The sequence below is a fragment of the Dreissena polymorpha genome, chromosome 2 (genome assembly GCF_020536995.1).
Source record: "Dreissena polymorpha isolate Duluth1 chromosome 2, UMN_Dpol_1.0, whole genome shotgun sequence".
Taxonomy (NCBI): domain Eukaryota; kingdom Metazoa; phylum Mollusca; class Bivalvia; order Myida; family Dreissenidae; genus Dreissena; species Dreissena polymorpha.
In genome coordinates, this window is record NC_068356.1 from 151,150,289 (window position 1) to 151,176,335 (window position 26,047).

Below are 26,047 nucleotides of genomic sequence, written 5' to 3' on the forward strand. Positions count from 1 at the left end.
TTGTGATCGAACACTATAGAAGTCACATTTTTTGCCTAATCATCGTGAAACTCAGTCAATACATTGGTTTTATTGATTTCTCTGACAAGTTGGAAAATTGCTAAGATCGATGAAACACACTTTTTAGCTCACCTGATTGATCAGGTGAGGTTTTAGGATTGGTCTTTGTCTGCCGTACATCCACATTTGGTTTGTAAACACTCTAGCATTCACATTTCTTAAGCATTCTTTATCAAAGTTGCTGAAAGATTTCGGTCAAGTTTGATAATGAGCAAAATCACATAATTAATGCCTTAATTATTGCCCTTAGATTGTCAAAATTTTCATTATATTATACAAAATCCTTGTAAACACTCTAGAGGTCACAATTTTGTTTCAGATTTTATGAATCTTAGTCATAATATTTATTTTTGTAATCAATTAAGTTTGATGTTTGGTATGGGGGGTCAACTCAAAATATAGGTAACTAGGTCTAATCTTACAAAAACAATAACACTCTATAAGCCAGAGTTTTGGTTCAATAATGATGAAACTTGACCAATATGTTTGTCTGGACAATATCTAGGTCAAGTTTGACATTTGGTAAAGATTGAATGAACCGACTTTTTTCAGGTGAGCGAACTAGGGCCATCTTGGCCCTCTTTTTTGAAGGATGTCTCATATAAACGAAAATCCTGTTAAGGCAGAAAGAGTCTTCACATCTTAGCTTGCGCAGGCTATATACTCTTGTACAACACTTTAGGCACATGCATTAAGCCCAGTTTTCCCAAAACGCTATCCACGCTTCTTAACATCATTTTCCTTCAATTCTCAGGTACCATCAAGTGCATTGTGAGCTGGCTGGGTAACGCCCTGGACTCGGCCAGACGGAGGTTCAAGGGATTCACACCCCAGGAGCTCACAGAGGGCCTTAACAAGCTGGCAGTGAACGACAGCAATAAGATGAAGGTAAGGCAAGCAGTCAATTTTTTGTAGAAAAATTGTTATACCTTTGATCTGTTAAGTCATTGCATTTATTAGTTAAATAGAAAATCAAACCTACTACAATTTCACTGTTTTATTATCTAACATAAACGATTTTACTATAAAATGATGAGAAAAGCACAACTGTATCAATTAAAATTCCAAAAATAGGACGATATGTCTGACTAGGGATTGGTAATCTTGACCCAGTTATAATGTCATCACTGGAGTAGTAGTCACTTTGTGTAACAAAACATAGACTGTGCGAGGTCAATGTCCATTTTATGTTTTATCAGGATGAACTATAATGAATAATTTAAATATTTGGCCAACAATACTTGATGTTAAGCCTAAATTTATTGCATGGTGCTGTTGTTTGATATTTGTCATAGGACAGACCATACAGTGAGAGTATGACAAGAGGTGAAATTAAAGGATACCTTTAAACATGAAAGAAATGAATGGAAAAATTCCAATGGAATTAAATTAAATTTATTTAAGAACAAATGTACAAAAATGATGATTTAATCACAAACACAAAGAGAAAGTCACAATAATAATAGCTTTAAATGCTTATTGACAGTAAAATTAAATACTGTGAGTTGAACAACTTATATTGCCAGTACACTGATACTGAGTATATATTATGTAGATATTTATACACTATAGTTGAACATAGGTTATTAATATGACATCCAAGGTAATTATTAGGAAACCCAAAGATCACTATAAGGTTCCAAGATCATCCTCTTATGATTTTTAGTGTTTTTTTGTTTATTCAACGTTCATGGACAGTCAACATTGTGTGTGTCTTGCTACAATTCATTATTTAACTGTAAGCGTGAATATTCAGTGCTATGACACAATCATTCAATTTTGCTGTTCCAGTGTGGAGAAATATCATTTTAAAAGATGCACATTCACAGTTAATTTAGTTTTTGAAACATGAATATGTTTATATATCATTTTAGAAGCGTAAAGAAAACCTTTTGCCGAAATTCATGAGATTTAAAAAAATGATAATGTGCAACATTACATTTAAAATCTTGATGTATCCACAAAAGTTCATTATGATGTTTGTATTTAATGTCAGATAATAGAAGAAGACGCATTGCCCCAGTTCATAAAGATGTTGAAACATGAGGATGTTCGAGAACAGAGCTCTGCTGCACGTATTGTATGGACGCTGGCCTTTGACAAGGATGTCAGACAAAAACTGGTGGAGGTAGGCATAAGCATGTTGGTCATTCAAAGGCCACTTACTTTGGCTCAATAATGTTTTTATGTGATGTCTTATTGGCAAAGTAAGCAAAATAATCCTTGTCTGGAAAATAGGCTTAACCCTTTCAGTGCGGGAACCGACTTTTGAAGGCCTTTGCAAACAGTTTGGATCCAGATGAGACGCCACAGAATGTGGCGTCTCATCAGGATCCAAACTGTTTGCTATTCTGATAGTATTCTTTTAAAAAAATAGAAGAAAATGCTGATTTTAGAAATTCAGCAGACGACATTTTAGCAGACGACAAATTTCCCAGCATGCAAAGGCATAATGCATGTGTGTAAAGTGACCTCCCAGATGAGTCTTAGCTGTCTGCAGAGTCTAATAAGGGACGACACTTTGCCTTTATAGAATTTTCATTTAAAATGCAATAAAAGCAGAAAATGTTGTGCAGATTGAAGAGGTTATTCTTTTACAACATTTCAAGTACTTATATTAAGCTCGGTGTTCCAAGAAGGCATCTAAAATTATTACTAACCACAGAAAAGGGGCATTGGGGTGCTCATTTTAGTTTATTTCTTCAATCACATACAGTGTTAATACAGGGTCATACCCCTACTCTATGTTACTGTTGGGAGATGGGTACAAGTTAGCGGGTAGGGTATCAATGAACATAAAATCAAATGACGTCTCATTTATTCTGTAACAAAGTAAAGGAGGTGTACTAAAATCACCCAGGATTTCTGTCAGTCTGTCCATCAGTCTGTCCATAGACACAAAGGTTTTCTTAAAATGTTCAATGTTCGTCTTTCAAACTTGCAGTCATTTTTCCAGGTTATATTAAGTTGTGCATGTGTGATTGTTTTTCTGTACGTTAAAAATTACAAGTTGGTTGCCCTTTCGCTTCATATTATGACAAAATAATGTCATTAAAGGCTATTCTTCACACGATTGTGACAAACACAAGTTTGTTTGTTCATTTTGTGTTTATTTAATCATCTTATTTTGCACTTATTATGAGAAATAATGAATTAATCAATTCAGCCGTGCTCTGTGAAAAGGGGGTTTAATGTATGTGCGTAAAGTATCGTCCCAGATTAGCCTGTGCAGTCTGCACAGACTAATTAGGGAAGACACTTTCCGCCTTAACTTTATTTTTGCTAAGAAGAAACTTTCTTTAAACACAAAATATCATACAAGCGGAAAGTGTTGTCCCTAATTAGCCTGTGTGGACTGCAGCACAGGCTAATCTGGGACGACACTTTACGCAATGCATTAAAGCCCCTTTTCACAGAGCAAGGCCAAATTTTATATCTCATGTTCAGAATGAGGAGCTGATGACGTTGCTGAAGAAATTGGGTGACAGCACCAACAAGAGCTTACAGACCAATGCTAACGGTGCATTGTGGGTCATCAAGGGAGAGAACGAGGTCTCCAGAGAAAGCAGTAAGAGTTACCTCCCTTGTTTTTGCCTGTTTTACATACACTGTGATGTTTAACAAGCAAACCAAATCAATGAAAGTAAATTTATAGGTCGTCACTATTTAAGAAAGTTTTGTGTTTAAAGTGAAATAAAAATTTTCCTTTGATGTATCATGTGCAGTTTCAATAATTTGTTTTATTTTATGCTTTCCGGTGGTATATAGAGAAAAATCAGTGAAATAAAACTGGTATTTCACTGTTTTAAACAGTGAAAAATAACAGTGAAAAATATCGATATTTTTCACTGTTTTACTGTGAAATGACGTCATTTTTTCGACGAAATGACGTCATAAATCCAGTAACATTATCCATTTAAACTCTTTTACAATGTAAATAAACAGTGACAAAGGCATAAAATAAACAGAACATATGTTGGATGCGATGGAATATCGATTTTAATTCGCTCGTGATCATATAAAATAATATTTTCACGAGTGGCGCAATTATGCTGTTGTTATTTCTTTTTGTGTTTTTTTCGAGTTGAATTGCCATTTGAATTTGTTTGTTATGGTTTTGGAAACTGAATGAAATTTGAATGCTGTTATATTAACTTTAATTCCCATGTCTTAAGTTAGATTTATTAATAGTTAATTTAGAGACATTATTTAATATTATTTAGTTTTGTGATTTTTTTAATTAGTTAAAATCTCAGATATGTGTTTCGTAACCAACTCACATTCAATTATAATCCACTGAGTAAGTTAGAAAATAACTAACTTGGATCATTTTGTTGTAATAAAGAAGAGTCACAGAAACCCGAACAGGAAAGAAATCGACGTAAGTCAAACACTGCCACTGAGTCTGCTTCACTCACACCTGATGCCAATGTCTTGTCTTTTCTCTCCCTTCTACAGATATTATCAATGTATAACAACTGTTGAGCTGTATCCTGATGCTTTGTGATTTATTGATCCAGATAATTGTTTATGTAAAGGTGCAATGTAAACTTTATTCAACTCAGCTTACATTATATTGTGCAAGGTTTACATTTGGAAAGTTCTTTTTTTGGTTTCAAATCAAGAAATTACGAGGTAAATGTGAAATTAAGTTTATTTGTTAGTCTTATTTTGGTTAATTTTTCAAACCTGTATGTTAAGGTGAATGGAAACTAAGAAGTGAATGTGTCTACATTACACATGTGTTAGATAAAGGAATTCCGAATTATTTACACATTTAAATAACAGTAGGATATACATTTTGTCAAGTGCGTAATGTATGTGTATATACATTTAGAGTTCCATATATTTGGGGTTCTCATGATGATGTGTGTGTGTGTGTAAATAACATATATCTTTCTCTGATAGCCTTGTAAATCAACTTTCTGAGAATACATGCACACCTTTTTACACCCATATCAGCAATTTCAGTTCTGACACAGACACACATGCCTAAATAATGATGTTTCCTTGCCTTTTTTTAGCTTAAGTAAGTAATTAACTACTAATGGTGAGCTACTGTGGTAGGCATCAATCGTTATGGGCCTTTCGGCATCAACTTTTAGCCTGTTATCGTACTAGAGACCTCATTTTCGTTCAATCTTGCTGAAACTTGCTTGGAATGTTAATCTTGGGCATACAGAGTTTGATTCTGGGTCACATGTATCCAAAAACTGGGACACCCAGTCAAATCTTTAAAAAATACTTGTGGCACTTTAGAAACCATTTTTGTGACACAATCTTTATGAGTGATGAACATAATGGTTATTTTGACTAAATTTAGGTTGAGTTTGAATCTGGGTTACATGAGCCCTAAAAGTAGATCACCCTGTCGAATTGTAGAAAAATCTGATAATCACTTAAGACGCAATATTTATAACTTAATCTTGATTAATCTTTGTAAAACTGTGTTGTGAATATCTAGCCTGAGTTAATACATGTATCTCGGTAATTTGCTTCAAAAACTGGGTCACACGATACAATAATAGAAAAAAACTGTGTATCATTAAAGAGGCCACATTGATGACTCAATCTTGATGAAACTTTGTTACCATTATAGTGGCCGTATTTATGACTTTATCTTGATAATATCGAGATAAAATTTGGAAAATTAGTAATGTGTCAAAAGAACTAGGTCACTAGGTTGTCAAGTAAACTCAGGTGAGGGCATCAGGTCCAGCATGGCCCTCTTTATTTTCGCTTGTAGTTATAACATATGTTTATTCATTAGCCCTGTTAGAAAATTTGTCTTTAGTGTGGACTGTAGTGATACAATAATCTGCAAGTCTCTTTTAACTGCCTTGTAGAAAATAGTGCGCTTTTCTTTACCTGAGATATTTTGTTTATCTACTTTAGTGCTTTACTTTAAGTTCACCTTCAATAAGACCTGGATTATATTTACTATTTTACTCAACAATCACACAATAATGTATAAGGAAACACGACTGTTTACTCATAAATAAATCACCAGCTGAATATTAACCCTTTGCATGCTGGGAAATTTGTCGTCTGCTAAAATGTCGTCTGCTGAATTTCTAAAATTTGCATTTTCTTCTATTTTTTTCAAAGAAAACTATCAGAATAGCAAACAGTTTGGATCCTGATGAGACGCCACGTTCTGTGGCGTCTCATCTGGATCCAAACTGTTTGCAAAGGCCTTTAAAATTCGGTTCCCGCACTGAAAGGGTTAATTCAAGGGCTGATATAATCAAAATGAGAGAAGATATGGCCTTTTATTGCATTTTAGAAAATATGTTGGTGCAATTTTACTAACAGAGCCTTTATCTACCAAATGTAAACCAAATAGTGCTGCAACAATATACCGGTATATCGGTATATATCGCAATACGCAATCCGCATATTGTATTGCGATACGATTTTCATCATACCGGTACGAAATTTTACAAAAATTCATTCACATTTCGTCCAGAAAAGCCATCCGAAATAATGATAACAAGGTAAACAAAACAAAGCAGTGTTAATTTTTTTTCCGTAAAAATAGCATTCTGAAAAGTATATTATGCGGAGTATCGTTGTTACATCTGAGCATTCGTTTGATACTTTTGAACAGATTATCGTTGAATTAATTGCGCACAGCTGTAAATGTTTCGTTCGGTTCTGAATTGAGCATTATTAAATTTGTAATCTAAATTTAGGAAATACGCTTCAAAATTTTAATGCGAATGCGACAATAAAAAATTATAGCTTCAAATAAAAAGTGCTTTATCGTTTGTCTCAATTAAAAGCGCGCGAAAATTATACAGACATGTAAAACGTCGCATGGAAAGTATGGGTGTATTTTGTGTTGTATAAAAATGGGAACATCACGTCAGGTGAATTACGCGTGTTCAGTGGAAAAAACCGCCCGGGTTGGACGTTATTTCATCACATCTTTAAATAGTAACAAATTTCCAAAATGTATTTGATACTTAAGAAAAGTTGAGAATGTTTGTGTTTCTTGTAATTCTTGAGCACATTTACCGGTATATAGTAAATATTTACCAAAATTTGCAATAAAACTGGAATATACGGGATTATCGGGTAATTGGCAAGTTATAATTTTGGTACAAATTAGCAATATATTGCGATATATTGCAATACGGGTTTTTGAACTGACAATATATTGCAATACGGTTTTTGGCGTATTGTTGCAGCACTAAAACCAAATGTACAATGTATGCTTGTTTATTCAAATAAAATTAATTTAAATTTCAGTTTTAATTTATATTTTTTATAATAACAGATCATTATTTTAAATGTCAAAGTAATCATGTTTTGCATATTTTATGAAGATGTCAATTTATTGCATAAATTTGGTATACATGTGAGAAGTGGTTATACTTAATAATGAAAGTAGCTTTTACATACAGCTATGTTTGTTAGAATTAAATTCACTTCTTATTTTCAAAGGAATGAACCCCATTAATGTTCATTTTATAATATGCAAACATACAGTTAATATAATTTTGTATTATGGGCGATTAAAACGGTGTCAGATAAATAGCTTCATATGATTTTGTTTCTGTAGGGATCACATCAGCAAAAGGCAAGCGTCACATCTTCCTCAGCTACTCCTGGTCAGATAAGGTGGAGGTCTTAAAACTGCGAGATCGACTCAGGGTATGAAATGGATTATTATTTGTGTAGCTGTCCGGACGTTTTGTAAACCAATTAAATGTCATTTTATATAAAATAGTGTGTATATTTATGTTTTTATTAACTTGTGAGTGTTACAAACCTATATGGGTACACATCAAACTACATATGAATAATTGAAATTACGAAGTGAGACATTTGCCTAAAGACAGTAAAAAATAATTATTTACAGGAAAACATGTTATATGATCTGATATTCATTGTGACAAACCCTTACACCTTTGATGGGCCTCATTGGATCTATCATTCTAACCATTAGTATCAGATTATATTCCAAGAACCATAAACGTTTTTTGCATGTGCGTATGACGCAATAATTTTTTTTTGTTGTACATGTATCGTATTGCATTCAATCTAAATTTAAATTCGCTCATCCAATGAAAGCTCTGCCCCATAATGCACTGTTCTCTTTACACTTCTAAAAAATGGCATATGTATATGATTGTGTTTATGAAATTCCTAAACATATTTATCGTCATAAATGTTCAAGATTATAATTATTTTTTTAAGTGATATTGTAACTTTATTGGAATATTGGATAAATGTCCACATTAGAAAAGCGGTATGTATACTGTTAGAGATACGATTCGGTTTATATGCATGTATTTGCGGATGACAACACAGCATGGCAATAAACAGGACCTATATTATAGGTTAGAGTACACCTTTTTGCATAGCCTCCTGCAATAAATGAGCTCATAACTTATAACGCAGATCCGTTTATAACGCTGTTTCGTGGCTTGGACCCCATTGACCTTGCTATATTGGAGTTACAGTGTATTAATATATTACTAAAGCTATGTCTATGAGTTAAACATAAGGCAATGCAAAGCTGTAACTTGTATATTTATTCTGTAGGCGGAAGGCTATGCAATCTGGATTGACATTGAGAAGATGGGTGGTTCCACTCTGGACGCCATGGCCCATGCCATCGAGAATGCCGCTGTGGTCCTCATATGTATGTCTGAGAAGTACAAGCAGAGCCCCAACTGCAGGACAGGTAAAGCATTGACTTGTAGAAGCCCCAAACTGCAGGACATGTAAAGGATTGACTTGTAGAAGCCCCAAACTGCAGGACAGGTAAAGCATTGACTTGTAGAAGCCCCAAACTGCAGGACTGGTAAAGAATTGACTTGTAGAAGCCCCAAACTGCAGGACATGTAAAGAATTGACTTGTAGAAGCCCCAAACTGCAGGACAGGTAAAGAATTGACTTGTAGAAGCCCCAAACTGCAGGACAGGTAAAGAATTGACTTGTAGAAGCCCCAAACTGCAGGACATGTAAAAAATTGACTTGTAGAAGCCCCAACTGCAGGACACGTAAAGAATTGACTTGTAGAAGCTCCAACTGCAGGACACGTAAAGCATTGACTTGTAGGAGCCCCAACTGCAGGACAGGTTTAGCATTGACTTGTAGAAGCCCCAACTGAAGGACATGTAAAAATTGACTTGTAGAAGGCACAACTGCAGGACATGTAAAAAATTGACTTGTAGAAGCCCATACTGCAGGATAGGTAAAGCATTGCCTTGTACAACCCCCAGCTGCAGGCCAGGTAAAGCATTGACTTGTAGAAGCCCCAACTGCAGGCCAGGTAAAGCATTGACTTGTAGAAGCCCCAAACTGCAGGACATGTAAAGAATTGACTTGTAGAAGCCCCAACTGCAGGACACGTAAAGCATTGACTTGTAGAAGCCCCAAACTGCAGGACATGTAAAGAATTGACTTGTAGAAGCCCCAAACTGCAGGACAGGTAAAGCATTGACTTGTAGAAGCCCCAAACTGCAGGACATGTAAAGAATTGACTTGTAGAAGCCCCAACTGCAGGACACGTAAAGAATTGACTTGTAGAAGCTCCAACTGCAGGACACGTAAAGCATTGACTTGTAGGAGCCCCAACTGCAGGACAGGTTAAGCATTGACTTGTAGAAGCCCCAACTGAAGGACATGTAAAAATTGACTTGTAGAAGGCACAACTGCAGGACATGTAAAAAATTGACTTGTAGAAGCCCATACTGCAGGATAGGTAAAGCATTGACTTGTACAACCCCCAGCTGCAGGCCAGGTAAAGCATTGACTTGTAGAAGCCCCAACTGCAGGCCAGGTAAAGCATTGACTTGTAGAAGCCCCAACTGCAGGCCAGGTAAAGGATTGACTTGTAGAAGCCCCAACTGCAGACCAGGTAAAGGATTGACTTGTAGAAGCCTTAACTGCAGGCCAGGTAAAGGATTGACTTGTAGAAGCCCCAACTGCAGGCCAAGTAAAGGATTGACTTTCAGAAGCCCCAACTGCAGGCCAGGTAAAGGATTGACTTGTAGAAGCCCCAACTGCAGGCCAGGTAAAGGATTGACTTGTAGAAGCCCCAACTGCAGGACAGGTTAAGCATTGACTTGTAGGGTGTTAATTTAGATTTTAAAGTGAATGACATAATTGCAATAGTGGCAACATTCTCTTCAATCACTGTTGGTGCTACTATTTAAAGCATTGTCAAGGATACCGAAGTATATGGTATGAGCTGTGTGTTTTAGGATTTGTTGGAAAAGTATAGACATGTTTAATGCATCTGCTTGAACTGTTATCCTAGATTAGCATATGCAGTCCACTCAGGCTAATCAGGGACAACACTTTACGCACATGTATTATGCCCAGTTTTCTCAGAACACAACTCATACGATATCTATGTTTGTTTTTATTGTTTGCCACGTTCAGAGGCGGAGTACACATATCAACTGAAGAAGGAGTACATTCCTCTCATGATGCAGCAGAAATACCGGCCTGACGGCTGGCTGGGACTCATACTCGGTATTACAATTAGTTTCTCTTTATTTACTGAACATTTCATTTAATAAAATTGCATTTGCAATTGTACTTGAAATGGGTTTGATTTATATGCCCCCATTCGAAGAAGAGGGGGCATATTGTTTTGCTGGATGTCTGTCAGTAGACCAGTTCGTTTCAGATCAATAACTCGTCAACGAATTGGCTTGATTCTTCACATGTGCATGGGCCATGGACAGTAGATGACCCCTATTGAAAGTGGGGTCACTAGGTCGAAGGTCACTGTCACAATACGTGTGAAAATCATTTCAGATCAATAACTCATCAACAAATTGACTGATTGGTTTTATACTTCACATGTGTATTGGCCTTGGACAGTGGATGACCCCTTATGAAATTGGGTTCACAAGGTCAAAGGTCAAGGTCACCATAAGTGTGAAAAAATGTTGCGAACAATAACTCATTAACAAATTGACCGATTGGTTTGGTACTTCCCATGTGCATTGGACTTGAACAGTACATGACCCCTATTGAAATTAGGGTCACTAGGTCAAAGGTCATGGTCACTGTCAACATAAGTGGGAAAATCGTTTCTGATCAATAACTCGTCAACAAATCAAATGATTAGTTTGATACTTCCCATGTGCATAGGCCTTGGACAGAAGATGACCCCTGTTTAAAGTGGGGTTACTTGGTCAAAGTTCAAGGTCTCTGTCACAATAAGTGTGAAAATTGTTTCCAATCAATTGCTTTTCAATGAATTGAACAATTGGCTTAATACTTTATGTGTGCATTTGCCTTGGACAGTAGATGACCCCTACTAAAATGGGAAGAGGACAATTACAACGAGTGAGGCATGGTATAGGGGAGATAAGCCTGGGTTATAGTTAGGTTAGGGTTAGGGGTCGGGTTAGGGTTAAGGTAGGGGTTAAGGCTAACCGTAACCCAAACCCGACCCCTATCCCTAACCCGACTCCTTTCCCTAACCCTCTAACCCCCCTCCCCCCATGCGCATAACAATACCATGCCTCGCTCGTTGTCGTTGTCTGCTTCCCTACTAAAATCAGGGTCACTAGTTCAAAGTCCTGTTTGGGGGGCATATGTCTCCAACAGCGGAACTCTTGTTAAAAACAGACAGATTTTTTATTCAAGACTTATACAAAGTACATCGTTTATTTATCCATGTAGAAATACTAGAGCAGTTGATGGCTTAGACTTGTATTTGATAGTCATGCAGTGTTATTCGGATGGACCCACATGTATAGACACTGAGACATGTCATAGATTAAAGAATCATTACACTCGTTATTATTGTTAAATAAATAAATAAAGATTTTTCTTTTGTTGTATGTCAGAAGATTTGTATATGTATATGTGTTGGGTATTAATTAATAAGTCAATGTTTATGGTCTGGTGGACGAATGAGCATTACATTAACTACAAAATTTCAGTGCATTTTGAATTTCAAATAAAGACAAAATAGGCTTCTTCAGTTTATCTTTCCAAAACTTCATGAATTGGTAAAGGTTTTGTCATGACGAGTTTTATTGTTGACAACGGTCTGTATTTTTTATTATATTACATGTTTCAGGGGCAAAGCTGTTCTTTGACTTCAGTGGAAAGTATCCCTTTGAAAAGCCATTTACTGGGTTGTTGAAAGAGCTTCGGGGCCGTGGTCAAGTGGACCTTAATCAGACCCCTTCAACAGGTAGGGAATTCTTATAGCTCCTGCATTCAAAGCCTAATGGGGCTGTCAGCATAGTTTTATACATGGTTATGATATTGTATAGCTATCATGGGAGAAAACATGGTAGAACAAGCTAGTGAATAAATGCAAAGCTTGTCATGTTGAATTTTCAGCAATATTATTATTGTGATTAAATGAAGTAAATGGAAATTATAACAAAAATTCAAAATAAATTTGATTAAATTTATTCAAATCATATATATATTAGATAAAGCATGTTTTACTTTGATATTATGACTGTATTAGCGTTGTTTTGTTTCAGACACAGCAGACGGTCCGATCACCATGACGATGACAAATTCCTTGACCTCACATCCCAGCCCAGGTACTTGAACTCTCCATGCTTGACTTCTGTTTTTTTAACTACTCTTTTTGAACAGTTTGCATTCCCTCTGTTTTTAAGTGAAATTGTTCATACCAGTTATTTTTTGGCACACTTGTACTTTACTACTTTCACTGAATCATTTCTTAAGCAATCACCGCTTAGAATTGTTTCACCTGCATAATGTAGGCAATAGTTATTGCACTTGTCCAATAGTTATTGCACTTGTCCATCAATCGGTTGTAAGACGTACTCAACTCCTCCTTAACCCATTTATGCCTAGTGGACTCTCCCATCCTTCTAAATTGGATCAATTTATTTCCAAAATTAGGGTTGTCTAGTATACTTATTTCTATATTTAGAATATTTCTTACAGAAATTCCTTTAAGTAAACAGCACAGACCCTGATGAGACGCCGCTTCATGCCGCGTCTCATCTGGGTCTACGCTGTTTGCCAAGGCCTTTTTTCTAGAGGCTAGGCATAAATGGGTTAAATGCTGGTTGGATTAAATGGGTTAAATGCTGGTTGGATATCGCTCAAACTTTCACAGCCGAATAACCAAAATTGTGGATTTAGGTATAGGAATAGAAGTTTCACTCTGATAGTTTTGGCAAGATTATGGCCATTTGACTTTTTGTCTTATATAGAATTAGTAGTCCATGAAGATTTGTGTAGTCAACTCTTCTTATAATGGTTCACAGATTACGCTCAAACTTTCATATCTGAGTGACCTAAAATGATCACAAAGTAAGGACGTTTTGTTGCCACAAATTTTGCAGAGTAATGGTCCTTGTTATTTTTTCCACTGTTTATATAAATTTACTTTAATTGTGTAGACTCAATTCCTCTTAAATTGCTTGGCGTTTTTTTTATAAACCTTTCACAGTTAAAGTAATTCTTTGTTGTGATGTCACAGTGGTGTTATGGATAAGTTGTGGTCCAGGTGGTCATGGGTTGGATCCCCACTGTGGGAGCGTTCTTTAGATTTCCCCCAAAGACACCAAGTACTGGTTTTAGGCCTAGGAAATGGACTCAAAAGCCTGAGGCTTTCCATGCAATCAAGCAAAAAAAAAGGTTTTAAATTCTTTGTTATTTACTGACCACATTTGTTAATGTGGATTCTTACTTCTTATAAGCCGTGGTGTGAGAAAACCAGGCTTAATGCATGGCAGTAAAGTTTTGTCCCACATTAGCATGTGAGGTCTGCATAGGATGATCAAGAACGGTACTTTCCTTTTTATAGATTTGTTTTATTCAAAGGTCGTCTTTTCTAAAAGAAAATCCAGTCTAGGTTGAAAGTGTTGTCCCTGATGAGCCAACTTTTCAGCTTTATCTGGGATGACACTTTACTCGCATGCATGAAGCCTAGTATTCCTCATGTATATTTTCATTTAGGAAATGCTGTGTTTTTTCAATTCATGTATGAAAAATCAAAGTAGAATATTTAATCTGTTGATGTCATAATTTTTTTGTCACTCGTACAAACTTTTAAACACATTATTGCTGGGTTAAAACTATATTAATACATGCAATATGGATAGAAATATTGTACTATATTTCTTTGTCAGAAAAAGTCTCAATGAGGTTGTTGCATGAAAATGAAGGTAACCCAATGCAAACTTGTTTTGTGTGAAAGTGACATTCTTTATGCAAAGTGTTATTTCAAACACTATTACTGGTATTTCTTGTAATAATTGGTGTTGACCATAATATGTTGTTGTTGTTTTTCGGTGACGGAACGTGTGTTATTGTTTTATTTTATGTGATGTTTGTAAATTCTGTGGTAGGCAAAATATATATGAGGACATTGTTACATTCATATATAACTTTGAACATGTTTTAATGTATTTATTATTCATATTGGACATGATGTTTATCCCTTGTTTTACCAAATATACTTAGAATAAGTTTTAGGTAAAATTGTTGTATTGTTCATGCTGGCAAATGTTACTTTTAAGGATGTAACTAGTCTTAAATGTAAAAATGAGCACTATTTACAACCAATCATGCGAGCACTTAATACAATTAATCGCTTGAGTTTGATTTGCCTGTTGCATTGGCCTTGAATTGTAAGAATAAGGATGTTTGGCTCACATCCGCCAATGCAACAGCAAGTGTCCTTCCATAGTTAAAAAAATTGACAATGAAATAATGTTTGGCTAAGCAAACTATGTGTAAGAAATTATAATTGATTTTGAGTACTTATTTAAATTTATGAAAACGCAAGCTCGAGTTGGTTTAAAATCAGACATAAAAATTATTTACGCCAATAAATTTAGCTGCGTTTTTGGAAGACTGGGCTTAATGCATATGCGTAAAGTGTTGTCCCAGATTAGCCTGTGCAGCCCACACAGGTTAATCAGGGACAACACTTCTCACCTAGAATGGATTCTGTTGAGAATATACTTCCTTTAACTCCATGAAAGTGATTAGGCTGTACTGAGTGCGCAGGCTAGTCTTGGACAACACTGTTCACACAAGCATTAAACAAAGTTTTCAAAGAACGAGGTGCAATAATTATAGACTTGCAAGCATTATATAAATTGTGAAATAATTTGGCACTTTTCATATGAGCTATATTTTGTTATTATATACTTTTCTTAGCTGCCGGACTTATTTTTGTTTGTCCTTGGGAATTATTATGTAAGAAATATTTTTATTAGACAACATTCATTTATATATTGAATAAGCATACCCCCTTCCTTCTTTTAATAAAGAACAAGCTAATGCTGTGATGTTTCTATCTCGTCAATGTCTCGTGAAGTCATTTATTTTGTTGTTAACATGATTACATGTTTTGTTTTTTGTTATTTTTTTTTAAATTTCCAGTGTAAAAATGTTCCTTATTTTGTTAGGCACTCCTTCCAACTCGGTAGCTTTCAGCATGGGTCAGGAGGAGCTCATCAAGTGGCTTAGAAACATAAAACTCACAGAGTAAGTCATTGATATCATAGATATATCAAACTCTCAGAGTAAGTGATTGATATCATAGATATATCAAACTCTCAGAGTAAGTCATTGATATCATAGATATATCAAACTCTCAGAGTAAGTCATTGATATCATAGATATATCAAACTCACAGAGTAAGTCATTGATATCACAGGTATATCAAACTCACAGAGTAAGTCATTGATATCATAGAGATATCAAACTCACAGAGTAAGTCATTGATATCACAGATATATCAAACTCACAGAGTAAGTCATTGATATCATAGATATATCAAATCTCAGAGTAAGTCATTGATATCATAGATATATCAAACTCTCAGAGTAAGTCATTGATATCATAGATATATCAAACTCACAGAGTAAGTCATTGATATCATAGATATATCAAACTCACAGAGTAAGTCATTGATATCATAGATATATCAAACTCTCAGAGTAAGTCATTGATATCATAGATATATCATACTCACAGAGTAAGTCATTGATATCACAGGTATATCAAATCTCAGAGTAAGTCATTGATATCATAGATATATCAAACTCACAGAGTAAGTCATTGATATCACAGATATATCAAACTCACAGAGTAAGTCATTGATATCACAGATATATCAAACTCACAGAGTAAGTTATTGATATCATAGATATATCAAATCTCAGAGTAAGCAATTGATATCATTGATATATCAAACTCACAGAGTAAATCATTGATATCATAGATATACCAAACTCACAGAGTAAGTCATTGATATCATAGATATATCTTACTTACTGAAAAGTCATTGATATCATAGCTATATCTTACTCACAGAGTAAGTTATTGATATCATAGATATATTAAACTCACATAGAAAGTCATTGATATCATAGATATATCAAACTCACTGAGTAAGTTATTGATATCATAGATATATCAAACTCACTGAGTAAGTCTTTGATATCATATGTTTATCCCACTCACATAGAAAGTCATTACTGGTAATATCATATATATATCAAACTCACTGGGTATGTCATTAATATGATATATATATATATATATATATATATATATATATATATATATATATATATATATATATATATATATATATATATATATATATATATATATATATATATACACAGGGATCATATTTTCCCGCAACATCAATCGGTCCGGATATAAATGGGGAAAAAGTATCCGAAAATTAATGTCCGAAATCATGACAAATTACCTTAAAATATATACCATTGATTTTGCCATTCATGAAGGTGGTATAATAAATGGACAAGTTAAATTCTCTTAGTCATTTTTTTTTTAATGGAACGAGTTTTCTCAACTGGTTTTATCATTTGCTATTTTATTGTTGTTTCGTGTGCTCTTTTATCAGACTTTTTCATAAGTCTATACCGATGTTTTAAATTGTTGTCGACTCGATAATAGCTAACAAACATGCACTGAAGCAATTAAATGTCTGTGCCTAGGTTGGCGACTGACAATAACACACCAAATAATTAAGAAATAATTCGTGTACATTATAGTTTGTTGTCAAATAATCCACGGCCTATAGTGAAGATGCATAGGGATTTAATCGATTTCATGACATGGGAATTTTAGCAAACATAGTCGGACCGACTAGTTGGGATTTTCATTCGGTCTTTCATGACCCCAATCGGTCAAGGACTGACAAAACCGAAAAAAATATTATCCCTGTATATATTTATTTGAACAAACTCTCTGAGTAAGTCATTGATATCATAGGATTAAGTCATTGATATGATAGATATATCAAACGCACTGAGTAAGACATTGGAGTCATAGATATATCAAACTCACTGAGTAAGTCATTCATATGATAGATATATTACACTCACTGAGTAAGTCATTGATAACATAGATATATCATTCTCACTGAGTTACTCATTTATATCATAGATGTATATCAAGCTCTATGAATTAATCATTAATAACATAGATACAGAGTCAGTCGTTGATATAGATATCAAACGCTATGAATTAATCATTGATATATCATATATCATATTATGTTACTCAAAGAGTATGCCATTTATATCATAGGTAAATCTAACTCACCGAATAAGTCATTGATATATTTTATAACTCAAACGTACTGAGTAAGTATGTGATATCATAGATATGCTTGTAATATATATTTATACTTGTAACTTTTTGGCTATATTGTTCTTTACTACTTTCACTGGATAATTTTGTCATCTATCACTGCTTTCATCAAATCAGTCATTACAACAATCAATATATCAAACACACTTAGCAAGTTACTGATATCACAGACATATTAATTTCTGAGTAAATTTTTTAAATCATAGATATATCAAACTGACCAAGTAAGTCATTTATGTAACAGATTTATCAAACTCGCCGAGTAATTTATTGATATCATACATATACCAAACCAACAGAGTAAGTCATTGATATCATAGACATACCAAACTGACAGAGTAAGTCATTGATATGATAGATTTATCAAACCGACAGAGTAATTAATTGATATGATAGATTTATCAAACCAACAGAGTAAGTCATTGATATCATAGATATATCAAACCAACCAAGTAAGTCATTCATATAATAAATATATCAAACTCACAGAGTACGTCGTTGATACTTACCGCGTAAGTCCTTGACGTAATAAATATTTAAAAGTGACAGTGTTTGTAATATTGATAGCAACGATGTGTTACACTTAACAAGTAAAACATGGGTTTCATAGACATAAAATGCCCTGAGTAAGTTATTCTTATCATAGATCAAACTGAAAAAGAAAGTCATTGATATCATAGATATAACAAACTTACTGAGTGAGTTAGTGTTATCACAGAATCATCAAACTCAATGAGAAACTAATTGATATCAAAGATGTTGAAAACTTACATAGTACGTTATTGAATTTATGGCAAAGTACGCTATTGATATTATGGCAAACAGTTAACTCAAATACTAAGTAATTTTTATCATTGAACCATTAAACTCACTAAGTCAGTGATTGATATCATACATATATGAATAAGTAACTTATATTTATGAAAGATATAATACATATATCCAAATCATTGAGTGAGTCATTGATATCATCAAATATTAAATTGGTGAAAGAAAATAATGAAAAAAATACTATACATTTATTTATTTTTTTATTTTTTATTTATATGAATTATATATCAATCTAATTTTACTGCTGTGAAAATCAGTGAAAATGTCAGACAAATCAAGTGAACAAAATATTCAATCATTCAACAAAAGCAACGCATTTTTAGCTTGGCAGTTTTTGGAGAAAACCTTAGGAATTGTCATAGCCAGCTCGCCGTCCACGTCGTGCTAAAACTTTGACATTTGTCTCTTAAATCAAAGTGCTTACACCTACAACTTTGAATTTTCATATGTAGATGCACCGTGATGAGTTCTACACACCACACCCCTTTTTGGGTCACTAGGTCAAAGGTCACGGTCACTGTGACCTAAAAAAAAATTCTGACAGGCTTTCATTTATTCAAAACTGCACCTGCAGCCAAGCGTTGGCATCCGTTATGCGGTGCTCTTGTTTATGCTTTATAACAATTCAAAACAAAATGTTTTTAACAAAAAATCGCTCCAAAAATTTCCACTATATGTTATCTTTGCCTGGGATATATTTGGATTTGATCAATATTTTCAATGACTTTATTTTGTTTTAGATGCATTCCTGCCTTTATGGAGTTTGATGGTAGACTTCTTATGCAACTGAAAACCATGAGACAAGAGGTATGGCTGGTATCATACTTATATCATACAAACATGGCCTTGCCATCAAAATGAATATATTCTACTTTAATCATGATAATTGATGAACGGCTCCCATCTAGATGTGTTTCAGTATTTCTTTAACATACAGTGGAATTCTCAAACAAAAAAACATCATTTTTGTGTGTATTAATTTGAGCCCAATTAATAACTCCTGCACAGTTGCATTTTACTCACATAGCATACAATGTACAATGTATGAATTTTCATCAATGAGTGATAAGGCGTAACTTTGTTTTAGGCACCTGAATTTTTCTACTCATGTCTGGAAAGACGTCTCAATATGTCCCTCATTGAAATCCTGAAGTTCACACGAGCGTTAGAGGAGCTACATTAGGGTAAGAGGAGCTGCATTAACAAGTATGGCTACAAGGAGTCAAATGGAGACAGGGTGTTTGTTAAACCAAAATGCTGACATATATGTGGTGCGACACTGTACCATTGCGAGGGGTGAAGGGGAATGATGAATTCTCATACCCCGTATTTCAGCATGTCACGAAAATTCATAGGAAGAGGTTTTAATTGATTGCCTTTTCCACAGATCAGTCAGTTTTCATAATGCTGAGTAAAAGCAGTGTAAGAGCACTTGTTAAGAAAAATAAACATTTATCAAACATCGTTTAGATTGTTAAAAAAGTTGTTTAAACCTTTTGAGACATTTTACGTATTTAAAAAAAGAAACTTGACAAAAAATACCTTGCTTAATAATATATGGAATTATTTTTACATGTTTGTTGTGTTTCATTTAAATGCAATTTTGGTTGAACATTTGTGTATGTTGGTGAATTGCAATTGAAATATATTCTTGTGTTTTGTTTTGATGTCATCTAAGATTCAAAATTCATTCTGTTTTATGGATTTATTTATGTTAGTGTTGCAATAATCCACCATATAGTTTTAAGTTTATTTGCGCAATTTACTTTGAATTATAATATAGTCACTTTTAATGAACTGGGTACTTCACATATTTGTGTATTTGACTTCATATACATAATATGTTAGTATTGAATTAAAAAAGCAATGGCTATCACTTTGTTTCTGTGACAACATGTTGACTTTTTGTTGTTTTGTTTATATACAGTCACTATACATGTATATACATCAATTAAATATACAAATTATGAAGTTAACCCCAGTAAACCCATTCGAAGATGTATTTTTATTACTTTTAATTGTATTTTACTGTGTTAGTAAAGTGAAATGAAGTGACATGTCCATGAATATGTACCTAGTATACAGTATGTACTTGTATGCACAACAGCTTTGTTGTAACAAGTTATTTATATCATCACATACTTAAGGCCCCCACTTAGTTTGATCATAATTATGTTCATGATGCAATCATTTTATGTGAAGTATAAGTACAAATAAAAGGAAGGTAAAATAAGGTTAGGATTCGGACATAGCTGATATTAATAATGCTTACAATAATACTCTTTGGGAGAAGCATGCAACTCCTTGCCATCTAGTTAAACACCACTTTTGATACTATATGTATGTAGATTTTGTTAACAGAGTGTTGTTTTTAGCTCGGTTGTTTTTGGAGAAACCGAGGTATTGTCATAGCCAGCTCGTCATCTGCCGTCCGCGTCGTGCTAAACCTTGACATTTTGCTCTAAAATCAAAGTACTTCCACCTACAACTTTGAAACTAAATATGTAGATGCACCTTGATGAGCTCTACATGCCACACCCATTTTGGGGTCACTAGGTCAAAGGTCAAGGTGACTGTGAACTCTAAAAAAAAAAAATTATGACAAGCTTTCATTTATTAAAAAATGCACCTGCAGCCAAGCGTGGCACCCGTTATGCAGTGCTTTTGTTTATTTATATTCTCATCGTCAACCGTTTAGTGATTCATCTTACCAGGGAGTTGCAAGTAATAGAAATCTTTTGTTCAAAACAATAAGCATATTTATTACAGAAAATACATTATGCTAGATCAAATTATAGCAAGAAAACAATGAATGATGAGACGTGATATGAATTGCCAAGTTTTAAACTTGGAAATTGGCTCGATTTGAAGTCTTTTGTGAGTTTGATAGACTCAAATTTCGTTTCAAATCAGCAATGATGATTCATGTGCGTATTCGCTTATGAGGACAATACTTCCTTATTGTTGAGCTGTTTACTTGTAAAAGAATAATGAAACGGACATGAGCTTGACTGGAAAGTTTATTATCATCGGATGGTTCATTATTTACAGCAAGCTACAAATTGCTGATAGCAAAATGGATGGATTTTCAAATAATTTTACATAAGTGAGCAGCATGATGAGATGGAGTGTTGTAGGCAATGATCAGGTCCCTCTTCTAGGTGAAAGATACAAGTAAGGAAATTGTCCGAGATAGTTTGTCCTAAACATCCATGTTCATAGCATAACTTTGTCTAGCATGAATGAATATTCAAATTTCTTGGCAGGAGTGTCACAATAGGTCACTAGGGTTAGGCTTATGTCAAAAATCAAGGTCAAAGGTCAGTCTTGAATAATTGAGATTTTTGTATAGTTTGCAGTAGTTTAAAGCAAACTGAGCGGTGCACACTAGAATCGTTGGTCAAATGTAAAGGTCAATATTTTAAGTCAAAGGCAAAATATGGCAAATCGATTATGACTTCAGTCCAATATTTAACTGCAGTTTTTTTCCTGAAGGCATATCTGTGTGAATTTGGCTTTATTGTTAACATTGATCTTACATTTGATGCACTTTATGTTATTTTTATGAATAATTGAAAGTCACACTACCTGTAACATTGATATGTTTATAGTATGATATCAAAATCAGGCTTCCACAGATTTTGTTTTTTTCCTTTGTGCAGTCATGAAAAAAATGAATAATGTAAATATGTTAACATGATTGTCGCTGATGCATTGCTTGATACGATTTATTCTTAACCAACTCACCTCTTTACGTATTAAATATGTTTTAAAGCCGTGTATTTACTCTAAAGAAACTGTTTCGAAACTCCTTGTGTAATGATTTCACTGGAAACGCATTGACATAATTTCCATTTACTATTAGTTTGCAATATTTACCCAGTTCAACCTAGTTTGTCAGTTATATCAATTATTTCTTTTCATACTTACTCTATATACATGTGTTGTGTTGTCTTTGATTTGTTTTCTGAGATAATATACTATTTTACAATATACATGTCTTATACACAAATATTGTTTTGTTAATTTGTTGTGTGTTAAAAGGGCTGGTTCACAGATTCCAGGCAGTTTTTGAGACATTAAATGCCTAAATTGGTATATTGAACATAATTAAAGAGGTCAAGTGCAACACCAATAAAATAATTTTAACATCGAAAACTTTTTTCATTGTTGGCCTTACAAATATATAATCTTTATCTTCCAGATTAAGTCATTCGTGTTTGCCTCTTGGTCATGCTGTAACACTTATCAATTTTATCAATTTCAAATTATGCATAAAAGAACAGGTATTTTCAGCATTTGTTAATGTTTGTTGTGTTATTGGCCTCATTGTGTAATTTGTTCTATTTTGTTTGAAATTGTGAAAAAAAGCTGGAACATTGTAATTCATCAATCTGTGAACAAGTCTCTTTAACGTAAAATTCAAAATCAGATGAATTAAAAACGCGATATAATGTCTATATATTTTTCGCATTGCAGGTACGTTTACATAGCATCTGTGTATTATTATTACTATTTTTATTTATATTGTGATTTGTGATTTTTTAAACTGAGCAATGATCTGAGAATTTGTTTTTTTGTTGACGTATTTTCGATGAGGTATGTACTTTAAGTTTTGTGTCAATTGTTTATTTATGATTAGTTTATTACTAATGTACCTTTGTACATGTCTCATTTTGTAGTTATTTTACATTTCACTTGTATTTTGTATTGATTACATAATTATGGATTGATATAAAATTGTTTTATTACTTATTTATTTTAATGTTTCACATATTTTAGGCTGAAAGAATCATGGTTTGGTGTTCATAAAGTTATTCTTAGACTTAAATAAAGAATAGACTCAAGAACACACAAAACTAAAATAATTGAATGTATGAAACTTGAAGGGCAGCAATCTTTGGCTAATTTCATTATAATTTATTTTGAAAAATGTTGCACTGGTTATGGTTGAAATCTTTATCCCTTTCCCACTAAGAGGCAAAGTGAAAATGGCTATATGCAGACAGTTTTTATGCTGTTTGCTGCTCATCAGTACTTAAAGGTTGAATATGAAGCCCTTAAAACTTGAATCTATAAAGAAAGGTCTTTAATAAATTTAACTTTTAAGCGTCCGCAAATGCGTCAAAATACGTATCTAAGTGGTAAAGGGTTAATATGAGTTTGCCAGTGTTAGTATTAACCCTTTGCATGCTGGGAAATTTGTCGCCTGCTAAAATGTCGTCTGCTGAATTTCTCAAATAAGCTTTTTCTTCATTTTTTTTTCAAAGAATACTATCAGAATAGCAAACAGTTTGGATCCCGATGAGACGCCACGTTCTGTGGCGTCTCATCTGGATCCAAACTGTTTGCAAAGGCCTTTAAAATTCGGTTCCCGCACTGAAAGGGTTAAAACTGGATTGGTTTAACTGTTGATAATGTCATAATAAATTCTTTGTAGAATGTCAGTCGGTGTATGTATGATTATTTTAATTGTGAAATTTACATTTAAGACAGCTGAAGACATTCCTTTATTGTTTTGTTTTTTAAATCGTGTTTGTTGAATACAAAACCTTATATTAAATCTTGTAATATTGTGTCACAAAACAATTAAACTTAGTGTTTTATTTTTATTGAACATAATTTATTTTGTAGTGAAGTAGAACGTTAAGTAGGCCCCTATGCATAGTTAAAGCCATCTATGTGATTAGGTACATGTTATATTTATAAAAAATATATAAGTACTAAATTCATCATGGTACCATTACAAATTTAGTTTATTTCGTACGATTTCTGTTAACAGATTGTAGTGAGCGATTGACTTACTGCGCACAAATTAAACTGAAAAATGGTTAATAATTGAGTGACCTTGAAAATCTTAATATGTTAAATCTAAGTTCATTGTTTATTTTAAGATTCGCTGGGATTAGAAATGTGTTGATGAATGTGGGCTATAAACTTATTTTCTTTATATATACGCAACATTAATTGTGATAGTCTGTAGTTTAGCAGTGTGCTTACCGACTGTGAATGTGTACTTTTATACAATCATGTATGACAGCTTTTATTAAAAAATGTACAAATGTAATAAACATGATATAAACGAGTTTTTTATTATGTTATCATTCCTTCTTAATATGTAAAACTTAATTCTACATTGCGCTACGGTTATTTTGATTTTAAAACATTCCTCAAAACTAATCTGTTATTTTGATTATAATTGATAAGTATTGAAGTAAATTTTACCCACAGACTTGGTATTAATCTCACAACAACTCAACATATGAACCGCGTTCTTGGAACACTGGGCATAATGCATGTGCGTAAAGTGTCTGCACTGTTCAGTCCGCACAGCCGAAACAGGAACGACTCTTACCGCTTTTAGGTATTTTTCGTTCAAAAGTCTCTTAGCGAAAATCCAGTTAAGGTGGAACGTGGACTGCACAGGCTAATATGAGATGACACTGTATGCACATGCAAAAAGCGCTGTTTTCCCAGATCGAGGATCAAAATTAAGCTTTCGGGCGTTGCTATTTTTGCGCTCCATGTAGGTAAGTATTTTAAAGTGCTATGTTTTTGGATGAAGCATCATACAAAATAGTAAACTTAAAAAAAGTAATGAGCTAGGGAACCAATATGTTTGAAATGTTATCACGACATTAACATGATTTGTGAATATTGAGCACATGATTAACAGTGTTGCGTTGTAATTCATTGAAATAGACGAACACAAATCGTAGAACTTGTCATTTAAATTTAGCCTGTTCATTTTAAGATATTTTAACCAGACAAACCAAATAGACGGGACCTCCCTACGGGAGGTCACGTAAATGTTAGAAACCAATCCGAACTCTACCGCATTCTGAAATGCCAAACTTAACTAAACACATTTTAGCTTGCTATAGATACTTCAATAAATGAACCTGTTGTAGTAAATGCATGAAGCGAGTGGTCACGTATTTCAATATGGCTCTTTATAGTACGGTATACATCTGTTATTCACGACAGCTCTTTCAATGATACCCGCGGATACTAGCATTATCGGGCGTTTAGTGTAGCCGCTGGCTAATATAAAGGGAAACACACGATTAGGACATGCTCATTATTGCAATATGAAATACGATATCTCCACGCAAAAAGCAATGCCGTTTCCCTATAATTTCAATTTGTTCAATGTAGTAGTAGAATTTTACTCGTTTGGGTCTTCTTGATGGATAATGCTCGATTATTGTATTGTCTGCTGTCGTTTTGATAAAAGGTGAACCTGTGTTAGACAAATACGCCGAAAAAACAACTGCGGCGGCAGCAACACCATTCAAAATGTATTTTATCAAAGACTCCAACCATCGTGACACATGTACTGCGATGCTTTCAATTCATTAACAAATATGTTTAAGTTTTGCGCAATCAAACAACATGTTGTTATCAGTACATAGTCATTTATTACTGGCAATCAACCGACATCATCATTCCCTTTCCCGGTCTTGCCTTATGGGTGAAATGATGGACGACGACGGCGACACGAGATCCTACTCTTTCCCTCGGCTATTGGGAGGGA

The 26,047-nt window shown here is 33.9% G+C and overlaps 1 protein-coding gene across 2 annotated transcripts in view; it reads left to right on the forward strand.

Moving 5' to 3' along the window:
• The window catches only part of LOC127869450 (uncharacterized), a 76,474-nt gene extending 51,879 nt beyond the window's left edge, over positions 1–24,595 (forward strand). Inside the window, exons 10-21 of one of the 2 annotated variants that reach the window (XM_052412029.1) lie at positions 815–948; positions 2,057–2,188; positions 3,508–3,628; positions 4,406–4,441; positions 7,628–7,719; positions 8,614–8,755; positions 10,462–10,554; positions 12,122–12,238; positions 12,540–12,602; positions 15,456–15,534; positions 19,251–19,317; positions 19,598–24,595. In XM_052412029.1, the coding sequence (XP_052267989.1) occupies positions 815–948; positions 2,057–2,188; positions 3,508–3,628; positions 4,406–4,441; positions 7,628–7,719; positions 8,614–8,755; positions 10,462–10,554; positions 12,122–12,238; positions 12,540–12,602; positions 15,456–15,534; positions 19,251–19,317; positions 19,598–19,693 (1,172 nt within the window). In that variant the 3' untranslated portion in view covers positions 19,694–24,595. The remainder of the gene's footprint in view (positions 1–814; positions 949–2,056; positions 2,189–3,507; positions 3,629–4,405; positions 4,442–7,627; positions 7,720–8,613; positions 8,756–10,461; positions 10,555–12,121; positions 12,239–12,539; positions 12,603–15,455; positions 15,535–19,250; positions 19,318–19,597) is intronic. The other variant, XM_052412030.1, reaches the window with a different exon arrangement.
• Positions 24,596–26,047: the final 1,452 nt, after the last annotated feature.